This window comes from Cetorhinus maximus, chromosome 11 (genome assembly GCF_964194155.1).
Source record: "Cetorhinus maximus chromosome 11, sCetMax3.hap1.1, whole genome shotgun sequence".
Lineage (NCBI taxonomy): Eukaryota > Metazoa > Chordata > Chondrichthyes > Lamniformes > Cetorhinidae > Cetorhinus > Cetorhinus maximus.
In genome coordinates, this window is record NC_135889.1 from 66,498,855 (window position 1) to 66,518,270 (window position 19,416).

General features: G+C 42.8%; 1 protein-coding gene across 1 annotated transcript; it reads right to left on the bottom strand.

Moving 5' to 3' along the window:
• Window positions 1–1,296: 1,296 nt before the first annotated feature.
• Window positions 1,297–6,109, bottom strand: LOC144686205 (rho guanine nucleotide exchange factor 25-like). The gene is made up of 4 exons (XM_078551300.1): window positions 5,975–6,109; window positions 4,297–4,430; window positions 2,497–2,563; window positions 1,297–1,425 (listed from the first exon to the last, which is right to left on the bottom strand). Exons 1-4 carry the CDS (start codon window positions 6,107–6,109, stop codon window positions 1,297–1,299), a joined length of 465 nt encoding a protein of 154 aa, XP_078407426.1.
• Between the last annotated feature and the right edge of the window lie 13,307 nt (window positions 6,110–19,416).

The following is a 19,416-nucleotide window of genomic DNA, read 5'->3' on the forward strand; positions in this document are numbered from 1 at the left end:
ATTTGATAAGGTTCCACATCAAAAGTTACTACACAAAATAAGATTACATGGTATAGGGAGTAACATATAGCATGGATAAAGGATTGGTCAGCTAATAGGAAGCAAAGAATCGGGATAAATGGGTCTTTTTCAGGTTGGCAAGCTGTAACAAGTGGAGTGCCACAGGGATCAGTGCTGGGGCCTCAACTATTTATAATCTACATCAATGATTTGGATGAAGGGACTGAATGTATGGTAGCTAAATTTGCCGATGACATCAAGATAGTAGGAAAGTGAGTTGTCAAGAGGAGATTATGCAAAGGGACTTAGACAGGTTAAGTGAGTGGGCAAAAAAAATTGGCAGATGGAGTATAATGCAGGAAAATGTGAAACTTGTCCACTTTGGTAAGAAGAATAGAAAAACAGTATACTATTTAAATGGAGAGAGATTGCAGAACTCGGTGGTACAGAGGGATTTGGGTGTCCTGGTACATGAATCACAAAACGTTAGCATGCAGATACAGCAAGTGATTGGGAAGGCAAATGAAATGTTAGAATTTATTGCAAGGGGAATGGAATATAAAAGTAGGGAAGTTTTACTGCAGCTGTACAGGGCATTCGTGAGACCACATCTGGAGTACTGTGTGCAGCTTTGGTCTCCTTATTTGAAAAAAGACATAATTGCTTTAGAAGCAGCTCAAGGAAGGTTCAATTGACTCATTCCTGGGATGAGAGACTTATCTTATGAAAAAAGGCTAAACAGGTTGGGCCTATAGCCATTGGAATTTAGAAGAATGAGAATGTTCTTATTGAAACATATAAGATCTTGAGGGTGATGGTGATAGGGTAGATTCTGGGAGGATGTTTCCACTTGTAGTAGAGTCTAGTACCAGGGGACACAATTTAAGAATAAGAGGTCTACCATTTAAGACGGAGATGAGAAGAATTTTTTTTCTCTCAACTGGTTGATCGGAGTGCCTCCACCACTCTTGCAGGAAGTTCGTTCCAGACTCCAACCACAGCACTGTTAGGAAACTCCCTAACTTGCTTCATTGTGTTAGTCACCAATTTTAGACATTTAAAACCCAAGCTCAGCATTGCCTAAACATCTCTTCCTAATTTACTATTTTCTCTTTCTCTTTAAAGGTTTTTATAAAATACCCAATTAGGCAAACTACTGAAAGGTTGGCTGTGTAATTGTGCTGGGAAAGTTTTAAGACCTTCAGAAAAAGAGGAGAAAATTAACAAAGGAACATTATTTGAGAAAAAAATAAGGAATTCCCTTTACAAATTATTGATTTGTTTCTTTAGCAGTAACTATCTAAGATGGTTATCGACATACTTGTTATGCCATTCGTAGATCTGGTGAATATTTCCAAAAACGATCTTATCTCTTCCCTTCATTTCATCAGGAATTCCTTTCTCTTGCATTTTTTTCATGAAACCCTAAAATATCAGAAATTGGTATCACAACTGAAGTTTCTAGTAACCATACCATGCTAATAAATTATTAATTACAATTTCTTACCATTGCGCAAACTCAAATCGATAAAGGTCCTGTAAACCTTCAGGCCTACCCCACCAGTGTAAATATAGCAGAGTAGGTGCCACTGATCTCTGTCCTTGACTGCTAAAGTTCTGGGATTAGATGGGTCACCTAATTTGATTATTTCCAATGGACACTCTTTTAAGGAGCAAGTGGAGAAAGTGAGGGAGAAATAGGTGGATGGTTGCTTGGGCTGCCTTCAAATGTTCAGACTCTGCAGTTTATTTGCCCATTTATAAAAGGCTCAATCAAGCATATTACATGACAAGGATTCAGGGGTTTCCAGGCCAGGGGACTTAATGGCCTCACTTTGTCACTGACTGGCTGCTGTATTCTTTCTGCCATCCTGATCACTGGACAAATGAGGTTAGGAGCCAATGGATTCCATTTGGGGAATGCTTCCCTACTGGCCCTGTCCCCTGTTACATTCATGGGCCATGTAGGAGATGGACAAAAGTTTCACCTGCCTCAGGCCCATGTGGCTAATATTGGCCTGGCTTAAGTTGCACATAAAATGACATAAATCCTTCAATTTATTTTCTGGAATTTACATCATTAGAACTATGAGTACAAGGGCTGGCTGTTGGGTATAGGGTGAAAAGTTTCTAACAGTCAAGAACCCCTGTTAAAAAGATTAGAAAACACTTTAGTGTGCTTGCAGGTGCCAGCATTGATATCCTGGGGAGATTTTGCCAACATGCCACAGAAGAACCCCATCCTCATTTCTTATTTCAGTGGGTTATATTTAACTGATCCTGTGTCTGGAATATTGGGGGGAGGCAGTGGCAGGGGGAAAGGGGTGGGTGGCAGTGAGGGCACCAATGTTGTGAGTGGAGGTCTCACCACCCCAGAGATGCACTCTAAGCAGGCAATCTAGGCTCCCAAGTTAGGCAGCTGGATTAGAGAGCTCTCACAGCGAATATTACTAAACTCATTTCAGTGATTTTCTAATTAGATCCCATTCACCTTACCTCTACCACAGCTCCCAAGTCTTTAACATAAACCTTTTCAGTTTGAACAAGTTCATTTAGGACATACCTGTAATAAGATAGGAAATAAGGTTATGTACCAATAGCTAAGAATTCTGTTTGGAATGTAGGAACAGGAGGAGGCCATTTATTCCCTTGAGTCTGTTCCATTATTCAATGAGATCACATCTGATTTGTGACCTAGCTCCATATCTTTGTCCAATATTCCTTAATATTGTTTGTTAACAGAAATTTATCAACCTCAGATTTAAAATTAACAAATGATACAGCGTCAACTGCCGTTTTACAGAAGAGAGTTTCAAAATGTTATTATTCTTTGCCTGTAGAAGCATTTCCTAATTTCATCCTGAAAGGTTTCACTCTATTGTTTAGGTTTTGTTCCCTAGTCCTAGATACCTCAATCAGCAAAAATAGATTCTCTCTATCTGCCCTATCAGTTCCCTTTAATATATTAGAAACTTGCATCAAGTAAACCTTCAATGTTCTAAATTCCAGCGAGTACAACTTTAGTTTGTGTAACCTCTTGTAATTAAACCCATGGAGTCCAGGTATCATTCTATTAAATTTATGCTGTACTCCCTCCATTGCCAATATATTCTTCCTATGCTATGGTACCAGAACTGAATAGAAGTATTCCAATGTGATTGACTCTAAACTGCCATCTGAGATAGACTGGCAAACCACTCAGTTGTACCAAATTACTATGAAAATATGCCAGTGGAAGTACCTACAATACTAGGACTGTTGTGGTTCAAGAAGGCAGTTCACCACCAGTGTCTCAAGGGCAATTAGGGATGGATAATCTATGCTGGCCTTACCAGTGACACTCGCATCCCATGAGTGAATAAAAGGTGTGGTCTAACCAGAGCTGCAACATGACTTCTAACCCCTTGTATTCAGTCCTCTAGATATAATGGACAGAATTCCATCAGCCTTTTTGTAGTGTCCATGACATTTTAGTGATCTGTGTGCATGATCGCTATGTCCCTTTGAACCTCCACTGCTTCTAGTCTTTCACTATTTAGAAGGTATTCTGATGTACCATTTTTAGGTCCAAAGTGGATGATCCCTCACACTTGTTTATATTAAATTCATTTATCATACTTTGTCAATGCACTTAATCTATCAATTTTACTCTTCCATCTACACTGCTTATAATGACACTTATCTTTGTGCCAACAGCAAGTTTGGATATGTGGCCCTTTATACTATCATCTAAGTGATTACTAAATTCAGTGAATAACTGAGGTCCATTCACAGATCTCTTTAATACGCCACCAGTCAGATCCTGCCAATTAGAGCTCCTGTCCATTATTCTTACTCCCTGTCTCACGCTGCTCAGCCAATCTCCTAAGCAGGCCAATAATTTGCCCTCAATTCCATGAGAGGAATTCTATGGCCCTCTGCCAGCATATTTAAGGTGAGGGGGCACATCGAACAAAGCAGGTGGTCATCAGCCCACCGCCTTCCCGCCCAGCGGGGCAGAGATTCTCCTGATTCAATCACATCCAAACAGTAACAGGTGGAAAATCTACAATTGCAATAATTGAGTCAATTAATAAAGTGGAATGAGATCATATCTGAAGAGTCTTGAATTTGGTACAAAAGCAGCTATAGACCTTATGCTAAGCTTTCTTAGTGTTCTGCCACTATTTGAAATTATAAATAACTATATCGACAGAGGACATAATTCATAGCTTTTAGGCAGTATATCAAATCGTAGTATGCAGATAATATTTAACACTGCATTTTACTTATAAGATTATAAAAAAATTAGCTTACTTTCTGCCTTTAAGTGCTTTGGCCTGTTTTTCTTCATCATGATTTCCTGTTGCTCTAGGTGTTGAAGAATTCATTGAGTTGAAACTAAGGTGATCTTTCAAATTACTTAAGAAACAACAGCCTAGTTCCAGAACCTAGAAGAGAATAAACATTGACATAAGAAATTTGTAACTTTTCAATAAAAAGTGAACAACAACCATATATATGAATACAGCATGGAGGCTAAATTGGATTTCCCCTGAAAATGGGCACAAAGATCACAAGCATGGTTACCCCACACTTGTTCAAATGTAATGCATAAAAACTTCATGTTGCCTGCTCATTATAATGATTTTTATGTGCAGCCAGCTCTAACTGCATTGTTCACTGGCTACACACATCAGCAGGGGACCCAATTTGTTACTTATTAGCACTACTTAAAGAAAGCTTGCACCCCTTAAATGGCAAATGCAATGTGGTTGCTAGAGGTGCTGACATCAATCAACAATGGCTGACCATTGGAGAGAGCATGTATCAAGGTTTTCTAATGTTGCACTGGAGGTCTTGATGGAGGAGATGGAAGGGTGGAGCAATAACCTGATCTGTTAGGGTACAAAGTTGGTGAGGTTGGTATTGTGTCATTCAAACGAATTGCACAACACTCAATAGCACATTTTTCTTTCTCTTGCAGGAGAAAATGGTGCACAACCTGAGGCAGCAGGAATAACCGGAGGGGGAGAGGGCCACCTGTAGCTTCTAACCCCCCAAGGAGGAAACTATGTTGACCATTTTGGCCATTGCTGAGGCTGTGGCCACAGCCAAGGCTGAATCCATTGAAGATGAAGGTATCCTCATGTCTAATTTTCCTTCTCATGTCTCATTTCCCTGTCACCCCACAATTTCTTCTGAGGTACAAGCTACAGATAGCGTAAGCATGCCTTCTTACTTTCCCCTCTCTCCTCACCACAACCTTACCCTTGTGCTGTTTTACCTTTCAGGCACTCAAGAACTGTAACCTGCCAGGGCAGTGGAGGAGGACCAGGAAGACAGTGTTGATGAAGATACACCATCATTGATCTCACACTTGCAGCCACCAGCACAGATACTGATACAGTGTATATATTAGAAGATAGCATTGTGGCAGGATCTGCATATGATGAGGCACTGGGCACAAATGCAGCCAGAGCAGGTGGGGCAAGGATTGTGCAGGTGCCTGCTCACTGGAGTGAGTTCTGCTGCAGAAGACTCTGATGAGAACTTTGATGGGCCAGGCTGCAGAAGAAGGTTGATGGATATACATAATCAAATGCTTGGTGCATTGGGAAGCCTGCCAGAAAGCCTATGGTCAACATCAAGAAGCATGGAGAAGACTGGCACCAACTTCGCACAGGGCTTTTCACAAAATTTGGTGCCCATCCTTTTCATCATGGAGCTGGTGGCCAACTCCATAAACACATTTGAGGTGCAGTGTCTGATAGCCAATATCTCAGCTTCATTGCAGCAAAAGCAGCTTTCACCAAAGGTCTGAGTGTCTGTTGAAAGCTCAGACCATTGTCATGTAATCAAAGCTTGCTACTTTGCAAGCTCAGACTGCTGCCATCCTGGCTGTGGATAACAATGTTCAAAGGGGTCTCCAGAATGTTGCAGAGATCTAGAAGTTTGGCCTCCAACAGATTATGAGGATTGCTGAGATGTCAACTTGAGGAGTGGCAATGACTCCATGGAGCATGGACCTGCTGATAGCTCTCAGCATGGCAGCATTGGTGCTCTGCCTCTGCCAGTACTCTGGCTGTTGCCTGTCAGCCAGCCGGTCCAGTTTGCTGCTTGAGGTCATCCTTCAAAGCCAGCTGCAGTTTCCTCCACTGAACACACCAGCCATCCACCAAGCATTTTGCAGCCTCTGGGAAAACACTGCATTGGAGTACCAGGAAAAGCAAAGGCACAAGGAAGACAGGCACTGAGGAAAGCATAAGGGTGATTAGTCTGATTTTGTATGCAATATGGCATGATTTAAATTATAAATTTGGTTTATAAATTATAAATGTGCTGGGCTCCCCCATCATTGAGGCTGGGGATATTTGTGGATCCTCCTCCTCCAGTGAATTGTTTAATTGTCCCACCATTCACGACTGGATATGGCAGGACTCCAGAGTGTTGAAGGAGCTGGCTAGAGAGATAGTGGATGCATTGGTGGTTATCTTTTTAAATTCTATAGATTCTGGAAAGCTTCCTGCAGACTGGAATGTAGCAAGTGTAACCCCACTATTTAAGAAGGGGTGAAGAGAGAGAATGGAGAACTACAGATCTGTTAGTTTGATGTCAATAGTAGGGAAAATATTAGAATCTATTATAAAGGATGTGATAACTGGACATTTGGAAAGGCATGGCAAAATTGAGCAGAGTCAGCATGGATTTATGAAAGGAAAATCATGTTTGTCAAACCTGTTGAAGTTTTTTGAGGATATTACTCGATGCACTGATAAAGGAGAACCAGTGGAATGTAGGAATATAGGAACATAAGAACAGGAGAAAGCTATTCTGCCCGTCAAGCTGGCTGCGCCATTCAATTAGATCATGGCTGATCATCTAGCTCAACACCACTTTCCCACGCTCTCTCCAAATCCCTTGATGTCATTAGTCTCCAGAAATCTATCAATTTCTGTTTTGAACATGCTGAACTTCCACAACCCCCTGGGGTAGAGAGTTCCGAAGATTCATCACCCTCTGAGTGAAGAAATTCCTCCTCATCTCAGTGCTAAATGGCCTAACCCTTATCCTGAGATTATGTCCCCTGGTTTTAGACTCACCAGCCAGGGGAAACATCTTATCTACATACACCCTGTCACACCCTGTAAGAATTTTGTATTTCAATTAGGTCACCCCTCATTCTTCAAAACTGTAGGGAATGCAGACCCAGTCTCCTCAATCTCCTCATAAAACAATCCCACCATCTGGTGAATCTCCATTGCACTCCCTCTATGGCAAGTATATCCCTCTTTAGATAAGGGACCAAAATTGTATACAATACCCCAGGTGAGGTCTCACCAAGGCTCTATACAACTGCAGCAAGACATTTTTACTCCTGTACTAACATCCCCTTGTGGTGAAAGCCAACAAACCATTTGCCTTCCTAATTGCTTGCTGCACCTGCATGCTAACTTTTATTGACTCATGAACAAGGACACCCAGGTCCCTTTGGATTCCCATACTTCCCAACCTCTCACAATTTAAGAAATATTCTGCCTTTTTGCTTTTTCTGCCAAAGTGAATAACTTCACGCTTATTCACATTATATTCCATCTGCCATGTTCTAGCCCATTCACTTAGCCTGTCCAAGTCCTCTTGAAGCCACTTTGCATCCCCCTCACAACTCACATTCCCACCCAGATTGGTGTGATCAGCAAATTTGGAAATATTGCAATTGGCCCCCACATCCAAATCATTTATATAAACTCTGAACAGCTATGGACCTAGCACTGATCCTTGCGGTACCCCACTAATAACTGCCTGCCATACTGAGAATGATCCATTTCTTCCTACTCTCTGCTTTCTGTCTGTTAACCAATCCTCAATCAATAGCAGTATATTATCCCCAATCTCATGTGTTTTAATTTTATTTACTAACCTCCTGTGTGAGACCTCATCAAAAGCCTTCTGAAAATCCAAATACACCACATCCACTGGTTCCCCTTTATCAATGCATCAAGTAATATCCTCAAAAAACTTCAACAAGTTTGACAAACATGATTTTCCTTTCATAAATCCATGCTGACTCTGCTCAATTTTGCCATGCCTTTCCAAATGTCCAGTTATCACATCCTTTATAATAGATTCTAATATTTTCCCTACTATTGACATCAAACTAACAGGTCTGTAGTTCTCCATTCTCTCTCTTCACCCCTTCTTAAATAGTGGGGTTACATTTGCTACATTCCAGTCTGCAGGAAGCTTTCCAGGATCTATAGAATTTTGAAAGATAACCACCAATGCATCCACTATCTCTCTAGCCAGCTCCTTCAACACTCTGGAGTGCTACCATATCCAGTCGTGAATGGTGGGACAATTAAACAATTCACTGGAGGAGGAGGATCCACAAATATCCCCAGCCTCAATGATGGGGGAGCCCAGCATATCAGTGCAAAAGGTAAGGCTGAAGCATTTGCCACAATCTTCAGCCAGAAGTGCTGAATGGATGATCCATCTCGGCCTTCTCTGGAGGTCCCCAGCATCATGGATGCCAGTCTTCCATCAATTCGATTCACTCAACGTGATATCAAGAAATGGCTGAAGGTACTGGATAGTGCAAAGGCTATGGGCCTTGTCAATATTCCGGCAATGGTACTGAAGACTTGTGCTCCAGAACTTGCTGCACCCCTAGCCAAGCTGTTCCAGTACAGCTATAACACTGGCATCTACCCAGCTATGTGGAAAATTGCCCAGATATGTTCTGCACACAAAAAAGTAGGAAAAATCGAACCCGGCCAATTACCGCCCCATCAGTGTACTCTCGATCATCAGTAAAGTGATGGAAGGGGTCGTCAACAGTGCTATCAAGTGGCACTTGCTTAGCAAAAACCTGTTCACTGATGCCCAGTTTGGGTTCCGCCAGGGCCACTCAGCTCCTGACCTCATTACAACCTTGGTTCAAACATGGAAAAAAGAGCTGAACTCCCGAGGTGAGGTGAGAGTGACTGCCCTTGACATCAAGGTCACATTTGACCGAGTGTGGCATCAAGGAACCCTAGCAAAACTGGAGTCAATGGGAATCAGGGAGAAAACTCTCCACTGGTTAGAGTCATACCTAGCGCAAAGGAAGATGGTTGTGGTTGTTGGAGGTCAGTCATCTCAGCTCCAGGACATCACTGCAGGAGTTCCTTAGGGTAGTGCCCTCGGCCCAAACATCTTCAGCTGCTTCATCAATAACCTTTTTTCCATCTTAAAGCCAGAAGTAGGGATGTTCGCTGATGGTTGCCCAATGTTCAGCACCATTTGCAACTCCTCAGATACTGACGCAGTCCATCTCCAAATGCAGCAAGAGCTGGACAATATCCAGGCTTGGGCTGACAAGTGGCAAGTAACATTTGCGCCACACAAGTGCTAGGCAATGACCATATCCAACAGGAGAGAATCTAACCATTGTCCCTTGATGTTCAATGGCATTACCTTCACTCAATCCCCCACTATCAACATCCTGGGGATTACCATTGACCAGAAACTTAACTGGACTGGCTATATAAATACTGTAACTACAAGAGCAGGCCAGAGGCTAGGAATCCTGTGATGAGTAACTCACCTCCTGACTTCCTTAAGCCTGTCCACTATCTACACAGCACAAGTCAGGAATGTGGTGGAATACTCCCCACTTGCCTGGATGAGTGCAGCTCCCACAACACTCAAGAAACTTGACACCGTCCAGGACAAAGCAGCCCACTTGATTGGCACAACATCCATAAACATTCACTCCCCCCACCACCAATGCACAGTAGCAGCAGTGTGTACCATCTACAAGTTGCACTGCAGGAATTCGCCAAGGCTCCTTAGACAGCAGCTCCCAAACCCATGACCACCACCATTTAGAAGGACAAGGGCAGCAGATACATGGGAACACCACCTGGAAGTTCCCCTCCAAGTCACTCACCATCCTGACTTGGAAATATATTGCTGTTACTTCACTGTGGCTGGGCCAAAATCCTGGAACTCCCTTTCTAACAGTACTGTGGGTGTACCTACACCACATGGGCTGCAGCGGTTCAAGAAGGCAGCTCACCACCACCTTCTCAAGGATGGGCAATAAATGCTGGCCTAGCCAGCGAGGCCCACATCCCGTGAATGAATAAAAAAAAACTCATCTGGTGCAAGGGATTTATCAACCTTCAATCTAGTTAACCTTTACTCTCTTTACTAATACTTTCTTTTGGTTCCTCAGTTTCACAAGTCCCTTCGTCACTTAGTATTTCTGGGAGATTTTCTGTACCTTCTTTTGTGAAGACAGATACAGAGTAATTAATTAGTTTCTCCACCATTTCCCTGTTCTCCTCTATAAATTCTTCTGTCCCCACCTGTAATGGGCCCACATTTTCACTTGCTAATCTTTTCCTTTTCACAAACCTAAAGAAGCTTTTATAGTCCACCTTTATATTGCTTGCTAGTTTACATTCATATTCTCTTTTCCCTTTCCATATCAGTTTCTTGGTCCTCCTTTGCTTAATTCTAAATTGCTCCCAATCCTCAGGCTTACCACTTTTTCTGGCATCCTTCTAAGCCACTTCCTTTGATCTAATGCAATCTTTAACTTCTTCCATTAATCAGGGTTGATTTATCTTTCCCTTTGGGGATTTGTGCCTTAGAGGAATGTATATCTGTTGTAGACCTTGTAGTATTTCTTTAAATAGTAGCCATTGCCTGTTTACCATCAAATCTTTTAGTATATTTTCCAAATCCATCATAGCCAGCTTGCCCCTCATACCTTAATTATTTCCTTTCTTCAGATTTAAGACCCTAGTTTCAGAATGAATTGTATTACATTCGAACTTAACGTGAAATTCTCTCACATTATGATCACTATTTCCCAAGGGCTCCTTTACAGCAAGGTTAATAATTAGCCCTTTCTCATTACACAACACGAAATCCAAAATAGCTTGATTCCTAGTTGGCTCCTCAATGTACTGCTTCAAAAACCCATCTCATACATACTCCAGGAATTCCTCCTCCAGAGCATTAGTGCTGATTTGGTTAACCCAGTCTATGAGTAAATTGATGTTGCCTTAAATTACTGTATTACCCATATTACATGCATCTTTAATTTCCCGATTTACACCATGCCCAACATTACCACTGCAGTTTGGTAGCCTATAAACAACTCCCACCAATGTTTGCTCCCCCTTGCTCTTTCTTAGCTCCACCCAAAGTGATTCCACAAACTGATTCAATCTAAGATTCTCTCTTCCTAATGTTCTGATCTCGTCCTTTATTAAGAGTGCTGCCCCACCGTTTTTTCCTTTATGCCTATCACTCCTAAATGCCGAATATCCTTGAATTTGCAGTTCTCAATCTTGGTCACCCTGTAGCCACGTCTTCATAATGGCAATTAAATCATACCCATTTACCTCAATTTGTGCATTCAAATCATCAACCTTTTTGCGAATGCAATGTGCATTCAGATAGAATGCCTTTAATTCGCTTTTTTAACATTATTCTCTATTCTGATCCTATTTGATGCTTGCCTATGCTTTGTCTGTCTTCTATTTTTGCTTTCTACTTTTCTACTTCCTTTACCAGTTTTGCTTCCATCGAATCTGAGCTCCCTCTCAGGTTCCCTTCCCCCTGCCAATCTAGTTTAAATCCTCCCCAGCAGCAGTAGTGAGCCTCCCTACAAGGATGTTAGTCTGTCCATTTTGTACAGGTCTCACCTGCCCTAGAACTGGTCCCAATGCCTTAGAAATCTAATGCCCTGCCTCCTACATCAGTTCTCTAGCCACATGTTCAATCGCTCAATTCTCCTATTTCTATGCTCACTAGCACATGGGACTGGAAGTAATCCTGAGATTGCTACTTTAGAGGTCCTGCTTTTCAATGTCCTTCCTAGCTCTCTGAAACCTGCTTTCAGGACCTCATCCCCCTTCCTACCTAAGTCATTGGTACTGACATGGACCACGACCTCTGGCTGTTCACCCTCCCCCAGAAGAATGACCTGTGGCTGCTCCATGACATCCTTGACCCTGCCACCAGGGAGGCAACATACCATCTTGGAGTCATACCTGCAGCCACAGAAACACCTGTCTGTTCCTCTTAGTAATGAATCCCATATCACTACTGCTCTTCCCCATTTCTTCCTTCCCTCCTGTATAGCTGAGCAGCTGTGGTGGCACAAACCTGACTCTGACTGCACTCATCCAAGGAACCAACACCCTCACCAGTTTCCAAAATGGAAACCGACTTGTGAGCAGGCCCTTGGGGGAATCCTGCACTACCTGCCTGGTTGTCTTGGACTGCTGGCGGTCACTCATTCCCTTTCTGCCTCCATGCCCCTAGACCTAGTGACCACCTCTCTGAATGTACTATCCACGTAGCTGTCAGCCTTGCGGATGTGCCACAGTGACTCCAGCTGCCACTTGAGCTCCAAAACCTGGAGCTCAAGTCCAGAATTTTCCCATCGGCGATTTGGGGCGGGGCCCGCTCGCTGATGGGAAAATGACGTGGGATGACGTCGGGAGGAAACCCCGACGTCATCCCAGTTCATTTAAATTTTTAGGAAGGCGGGCGGACAGCGAAATCAGCTGTTCACCCGCCGACATGTCAATGGCCAATTGAGGCCATTGACAGGATCATTAAGCTCGTTGAAAGACCTGCCCGTCCAACCTTAAGGCTGGCGGGCAGGCCAGGAGCCCCAGCGGGCGTCTGAAAAAAGATAAAACCTCATCCACTGGCGGGATGAGGTTTCATCTCAGTTTTTAAAAAGTTTATTAAAGTTTCACTCATATTTATTAACATGTCCCATCTCGTGTGACAGTGTCACATGAGGGGGACATGTCAATAATGTTTTTCTTTCTCTACTTTTAAAGTTTTTTAAACATTCAGCGCTCTCCCTAAGACAGCACTTAGTCTCAGGGAACAGTGCACTCTTTTGCGCGTATGCGTGAAAGAGCGCGCTTTGACAGATGGGGAATCCCTCCACCCCCTGCACACATAAAATGGCGGCCAGCCCCGTTTCGGCGGCAGAGTTCGGCTGCCCGCCCGCCCGCCGTCGAGCCAGTGGGGCCTGCCCGCCCATCAAGGGCAAAATTCTGGCCCAAGTTTCAGCAGCTGGTGACACGTGACACTTCCTGCACATGTGGTCGTCTAGGTCACAAGTAGCATCCTCAACTTCCCACACACTACATGATGTGTAGTCCACGCTGCTGAGCTGCCCTGCCATGTCTTAACTTTACTTCACTTACATTAACATTATTTTACTTTGTTTTACTTCTATCAATTTTACTCAGCCTCAACTTAATAAACCGTACATCTATTGATAAAGCTTATTAGGACTGATAAATCTGACTCATACTTAACACACTTTACTAGTTGCAATAAACCTGACTTAAAGCACTTCTTCTCCCACCGTACACCAAATTCTCATGTGAACCTAATTCGCTACTTACTCAGTCTCCATTTCACTCAGTACATTTTATGTTGGCTTTCATTTTTGTATTGTGACCAAAACAATGCAATGATGATCAGTAACAGAGGAATGGTGAGGCATGGGACTGTTCATAAATGGGGAATTGGGGTGACCGGTATCACAATTGAATTAGTTCTTACATGCAGTCTAGGCAGAAAGTGGCTGCCTCCCTTCCTGTTTCTCCTCTTCTGTGTTCTTCTCTTCTTTCTCAAGCTTCTGTTCCTCAGCTTCTCGCCTAATAGTTGGTTGCAAAGTCTGTTTCTTCATCATGGCAAGATTGTGCAGCATACAGCAGACCACCAGAAATCTTGACCTGCTCAACCATGTACCACAGGGCTCCTCCAGACAGTCCAGGCAGCAGAATCCTTGCTCAGCATACCAATGGTCTGCTCTAACATATTTTTGTGGCAGCATAGCTCTCAGTGTATACTTGCTGCACACATGTGCATGGGTTGTAGAACCAGTGTCATGAGCCTATGTCATCACTAGATAGCCCTTATCACTCAGTAGCCACCAGCCACAGAATGAATATATTGTGACTGCTGCTGGAACTTGCCTATGGTCACATACCAGCTACACTTTGAGGGAGTAGAGTCTCTTTCAGGTACTTGGAAGAGTTGACATGTGGTCTCACAAAGTCATGTGTATGCAGTAAATGGTATCCTGCACATGGGGAAAACTGCAACTCTTGCAAATCTTAGTGTTCACTCTGCCTGCTTCTCTACGAGAAGAAAGAATTAAATTAACTTATCTCTCTTTGAATAGAGAACCTTAATGAACACCCTAATACAACAGTGAACTGAAAACTAGGAGTTGTTGCTAATTACTTCTGCACCTGTCTGGAAGGAGTCAGATGCATGAAAGTTCATAGCCTTGGTCACCTGCACAGCCACTGGTAATGAAATCCTTGCCCTGCTCTAAGGTTGCAGTGGTGGCTGCAGCAGTTGGCGGGTTTCATTGAGGACTTCCTTAGTGAAGTGCAAACGTCATAAACGTTGGTCGTTGCTGAGCTTCAGGTTGGAGAATTGCTCCCTGAACACAATGGGCAGATACAGTCTCCCGCTGAGAGCCCCCTACCTCTTCCTCATTCTCTTCCTTCTTCTAGCAACTGATCCTGTTTGTGTGGCCTTTGCTCAGTCTCCCCAGTCATGCTGAATTCCAAGAGGAAGCCTTGCTAGTGTACTCCTGACTAGGAGAAGCTAGTTTGTGCAAAAGCCTTGAAGATGGCAAAAAAAAGTACTTCAGCACCCACCACACCATTCCCTGTAGACTTTTGAAACTCCAAGCAAACATGGAAAGCACCAAAGATGTGTAGAATTGTAGCAACTGCCAAATGAAATAAACCAGCAACTAGTCTGCAAGTAGTTGATGATCTCTTTAAATAGCACTGGTGGGAAGGTCCTTCATGCTGTTTAATTTGTGTTCAACTATGTGAGGTAAAGGGAAAGAGCCAGTTGGAACATGGAACCCCAAAATGTCAGTGCCTGGATCAAATCAATGGTACATGTTGATTGATGTCTTAATTTGCCTGCTCTGTACACTTCCAGCAGATGTTAATTGTGTGCATCTTAAGCCCTTTGGTAAGCTAAGGGGAGATGGTGGTATTGTGGTGATGTCACTAGATTAAGTAATCCAACAAACCAAGGCTAAAATTGGGGGAAGATGGGTTCAAAACCCATCCACAGCCCCTGGTGGAATTTAAATTCATAAAATAAAAATCTGGAATTTTAAGTTTGCCTCAGTAATGGTGACCATGAAACTATCATTGATTGTTATAAAAACCCATCTGGTTCATAAATATCTTTTTGGGAAGGAAATCTGCTATCCTTACTCAGTCTGGCCTACATGTAATTCCAGATTCACAGTAATGTTGTCTGAAATGGCTTAGCAAGCCATTCAGTTGAGGGGCAATTAGGGATGGGCAACAAATGCTTGCTTTGCCAGCGGCACCCACATTCCATGAACGAATAAATAAAAATATAAATTCTGCCCAGCATGCTTTACGCCAGGTGATGCATAAGAAAGCATTTGACAAAATATCACATAAGAGGCTGGTTAGCAAAATTGATGCTCAAGGGACAGAAGTGTTAGCTTCAGCTTGGATAAAAACATGACTTAAAGGTAGAAAATCGGGACTTGTAAATGGTTGTTCAGACTGGAGGGTGGGAGACAGAGCTGTTCCTCAAGGGTAAATGCTGGCACCACTGCATTTTTGATTTATATAAATAACTTGGATATTGGAATAGAGAGCAAAATGTCAAAATTTGCCAATGATACAAAACTTGGGAAGTGTGGCAAACAGTGACATTTATACTAATCGACTGCAACAGGACATAGATGGGCTTGCAAAATGGGCAGACAAGATGGAACTTAATACAGAGAAGTTTGAGGTGATGTATTTTGGCAGAAAGTATAGGGAGACGCAATATAGATTTAATGGCACAATTCTAAAGAGTGTGCAGGAACAAAGGGACCTGAAGGTTCAGTTTTACATAGATCTTTGAAAATGACAGGACATATTGAGACAGCAACTAGAAAAACATATGGGCCTGAATTTTTCAGTCAGCGGGCGGGTCGGCGGGAGCATGCGGGGGTGAAATTGGCGCAAAAGAGCACTTCAATCTCCCTGAGGCAGCTCCGTTCCATCAGGAGATTGAATTGCTATTGGAATAATTAAATAAATGGAAAAAAAAATTATTTAAACATGACTGTATCACATGAGATGAACATGTTTTTATATTTCATAAAACTTTTTATTTGATTCATAAAAGCTTTAGGAAACCTTATCCCGCTCGTGGATGAGGTTTCCTAAAAAACGTAAAGGCCGCTTGGCCTTTTTGCCTGCCCTCCAACCTTAAGATTGGACGGGCAGCGTTAACAATGACACTAATAAGTTCGTTAACGGCCTTAATAGGCCTATCAGTTTTCAGCAGGTGCACAGCCGACTCCAGCGCCCGCCTTCCGAACGAAACATCACGAGACAGCGCGATGACTTCAGGACGCACGCCCGATGTCATCGCACACCATTTTATGCGCCAGTCTGTCAGGCCTGCCCCCGCACACCGACTGAAAAATTCAGGCCCTGGAGCCTGCCTGCCCACCCCCCACAGTCACAATTTTAAGGAGGGGGAAGTCTGCCCGCCTGCGGGCCAATTGAAGCCCTTAAGTGGGAGAGGCCCATGCCAAGTGTGCATTCTGGCAGCTTTCACTGCTGGGGTTGGTGGATGAGCAAGGGAAGGGTACCTCCTAAAGTGTGATGACCAGAACTGGACATAACATTCTACTTGTGGCCTAACCAAAGCTTCATAAAGGTTCAGCATAACTTTCCTGCTTTGGTACTCAATGCCTGTATTTATGAAGCCCAGGATCCTATAGGCCTGAATTTTTCAGCCAGCATGCTGGTGCCTGACAAGCCGGCACATAACCTGACGTGTGATGATGTCGGGCGTGCGTCCCAACATCATCGCGCTGTCTCGTGATGTTTTGTTCGGCAGGCGTGCTCCTGTTCCTCCAGCACCTCATCTTCCGACTAGGCACTCTACAGCCTTCCGGACTGAATATTGAGTTCAACAATTTTAGATCATGAACTCTCTCCTCCATCCCCACCCCCTTTCTGTTTTTTCCCCCTCCTTTTTGTTTTTTCCAATAATTTATATAGGTTTTTCTTTTCCCACCTATTTCCATTATTTTTAAATGTATTTCCATCCATTGTTTTATCTCTACCTTTTAGCCTTTTTCGATTTCTTCCCCCCACCCCACCAGGGCTATCTGTACCTTGCTTGTCCTGCTTTCTACCCTTAATTAGCACATTCCTTTAGATAATATCACCACCTTCAACACCTCTTTGTCCTTTTGTCTGTGACATATTTTGGTTATCTCCACCTATCACTGGCCCTTTACCTAGCTCTTCTTGTCCCAACACCACCCCACCCCACCCCAAACCAGCTTATATTTCACCCCTTTCCTATTTTTACTTAGCTCTGTTAAAGGGTCATGAGGACTCGAAACGTCAACTGTGCTCTTCTCTGCCGATGCTGCCAGGCCTGCTGAGTTTTTCCAGGTATTTCTGTTTTTGTTTTTGTTTTGGATTTCCAGCATCCGCAGTTCTTTGCTTTTATCTCTATGTTAGTTAAGCTTCTACATTTCCTCCCGAACTAAAACAAATAAATAATCTATTATTTCTTAAGAATCAATTCAGAACAATATTAAGCGATAGAGTGCAAACTGGAATCAGAGATTAAATTTTGATTTAAAACAGACCACGGACTGTTTATCACAAAGTAATCATTTAGAAAAAAAGAATGAACTCCTCGGCAAAATACTGAAGGGGAACAATGAACTAAGCTTATCCAGGCTACATTTGCAAACACGATACAAGGCAACATTTTCAGTTCAACACTTGTGGGTAAACTTACCAAGCCAGTTTCAAAGCTTTGAGTCTTATGTTTTCCAGCAGAGAACTTACAGCAGCAGCAACAGTCAGTTTGTTTCAACGGACCACTGTAGGAGAGGGCATGGGCGGATGGTTTGAATGATTTGTGTGTTGTTTTTATGTGCTATTCATAGCAAATATTATTCATTAGATTACAAGAAGACCTGTGAACACAGTGTATTGGTTTGCATGTATTTTGCATGCTTCTTACTAGTGTACAGATTGTATCAACTGAAATGAACTTTAATAAACTCCATATTATAATCAACAAGTTACATTATGCACTTGCATTCTGGATATAATAAAGTCTCAGCTGTTTTCAGTCGCAGCCAATTACATTAAAAAATCTAAGTATCAGACACTTAAGAGGTGATTTTCACTCTCCCTGGTCAGGGGGAATGGAGTGGGGAGAGCAGTTAAAAAGGATTAGGTTCCATTCCCATCGATCTTCGATTATAACACCTTTCGTTTAAAATCCTGTTGAACTCTAGTGATAGCCTCATTAATAAATGAAAATCAAAGCCCTTTAATGTACATAGAACTGCAATGAGATTTTAAGCTGCTCCTAATTTATCCAGGTGAATCTTTCAAGGCCTGCTATGGTAAGTTTAAAAAAGGCTTTCCTTGGTGGAGCCCAGATGAACATGATTACTCCTACAGGCTCCACAAGGTATGCCTGGGCTTCTGTTATCCCAAGACTCCCTGGCACTTAGGACTGTTGTATAACATCCAAATACTCCACATCACTGTCACATGCACTTACCCATGCTGCCAGCCACACATCTCACTGCCTCCACCAACAGCTGTTCAGCTCTGACAAGACATCACCCAAACATAGCGGTACAAAATCATTGACATTCTGCCCTCTCTCTCTTTCAGGAGCAGATGGCACATAATATAGAAGGGAGCAGAGCTGAGCCAGTGAGGTGCAAGGACGCCTGCACTCCTGAGCTCTATGTTGGCAATAGTTCTCCACATCTTGGGACTGGCTGCAAAGGGGCATCTGGCATCCAATGTCACTGAGTACGTTGAGGATGACGGCATATTCCTGCCTTATGCCCCTTCTCAAGTCTCAGTTCACCCTCATCTTGCTCTCTGGACTTCCTTCCCTAAACCTATACCCGCACTCTCTCCTCTTTTAAGAAACTCCTTAAAAACTTACCTCTTTCTGTCCTATTTCTCCATATGTAGCTTAGAGTCAAATTTGGTTTGATAATGCTTCCATGAAACACCTTGGGATGTTTTACTGCATTAAGTTGCGATATAAATGCAAGTAGTTGTTATTACTTTAGTTAGCACATTTGTTCATATAAGATCTTGAGTATTGTCACAGGAAACTTCCTAACATATCGTATAGGGAAGGAATTGACAGCTGTAGACGCTTGTGTAGGGTCTTTAGCTTTCTCTTTACATTTGGCCCTGAGAGGTAAAAATCAACTGAGGCTGAAAAACATTTCTAAATAATTGGTTTTATTAACATTAAGACACAACAGTTTATCAGATAGATTAGCTAATAGTACAACTCAAGGCTTATTTTGCTTCGAGAGAC

What these genes read in the sequence shown, in the direction of transcription:
- LOC144686205 (XM_078551300.1), bottom strand. Translation starts at nt 6,109, where the DNA reads ATGACCTCAAGCAGCAAACTGGACCGGCTGGCTGACAGGCAACAGCCA. An exon ending in GAGTCATTGCCACTCCTCAA is followed by an intron (nt 4,431 to 5,974) that starts GTTGACATCTCA and finishes ATTCTCTTCTAG; the next exon opens with GTTCTGGAACTAGGCTGTTG. An exon ending in ACTTGGGAGCTGTGGTAGAG is followed by an intron (nt 1,426 to 2,496) that starts GTAAGGTGAATG and finishes CTGATATTTTAG; the next exon opens with GGTTTCATGAAAAAAATGCA.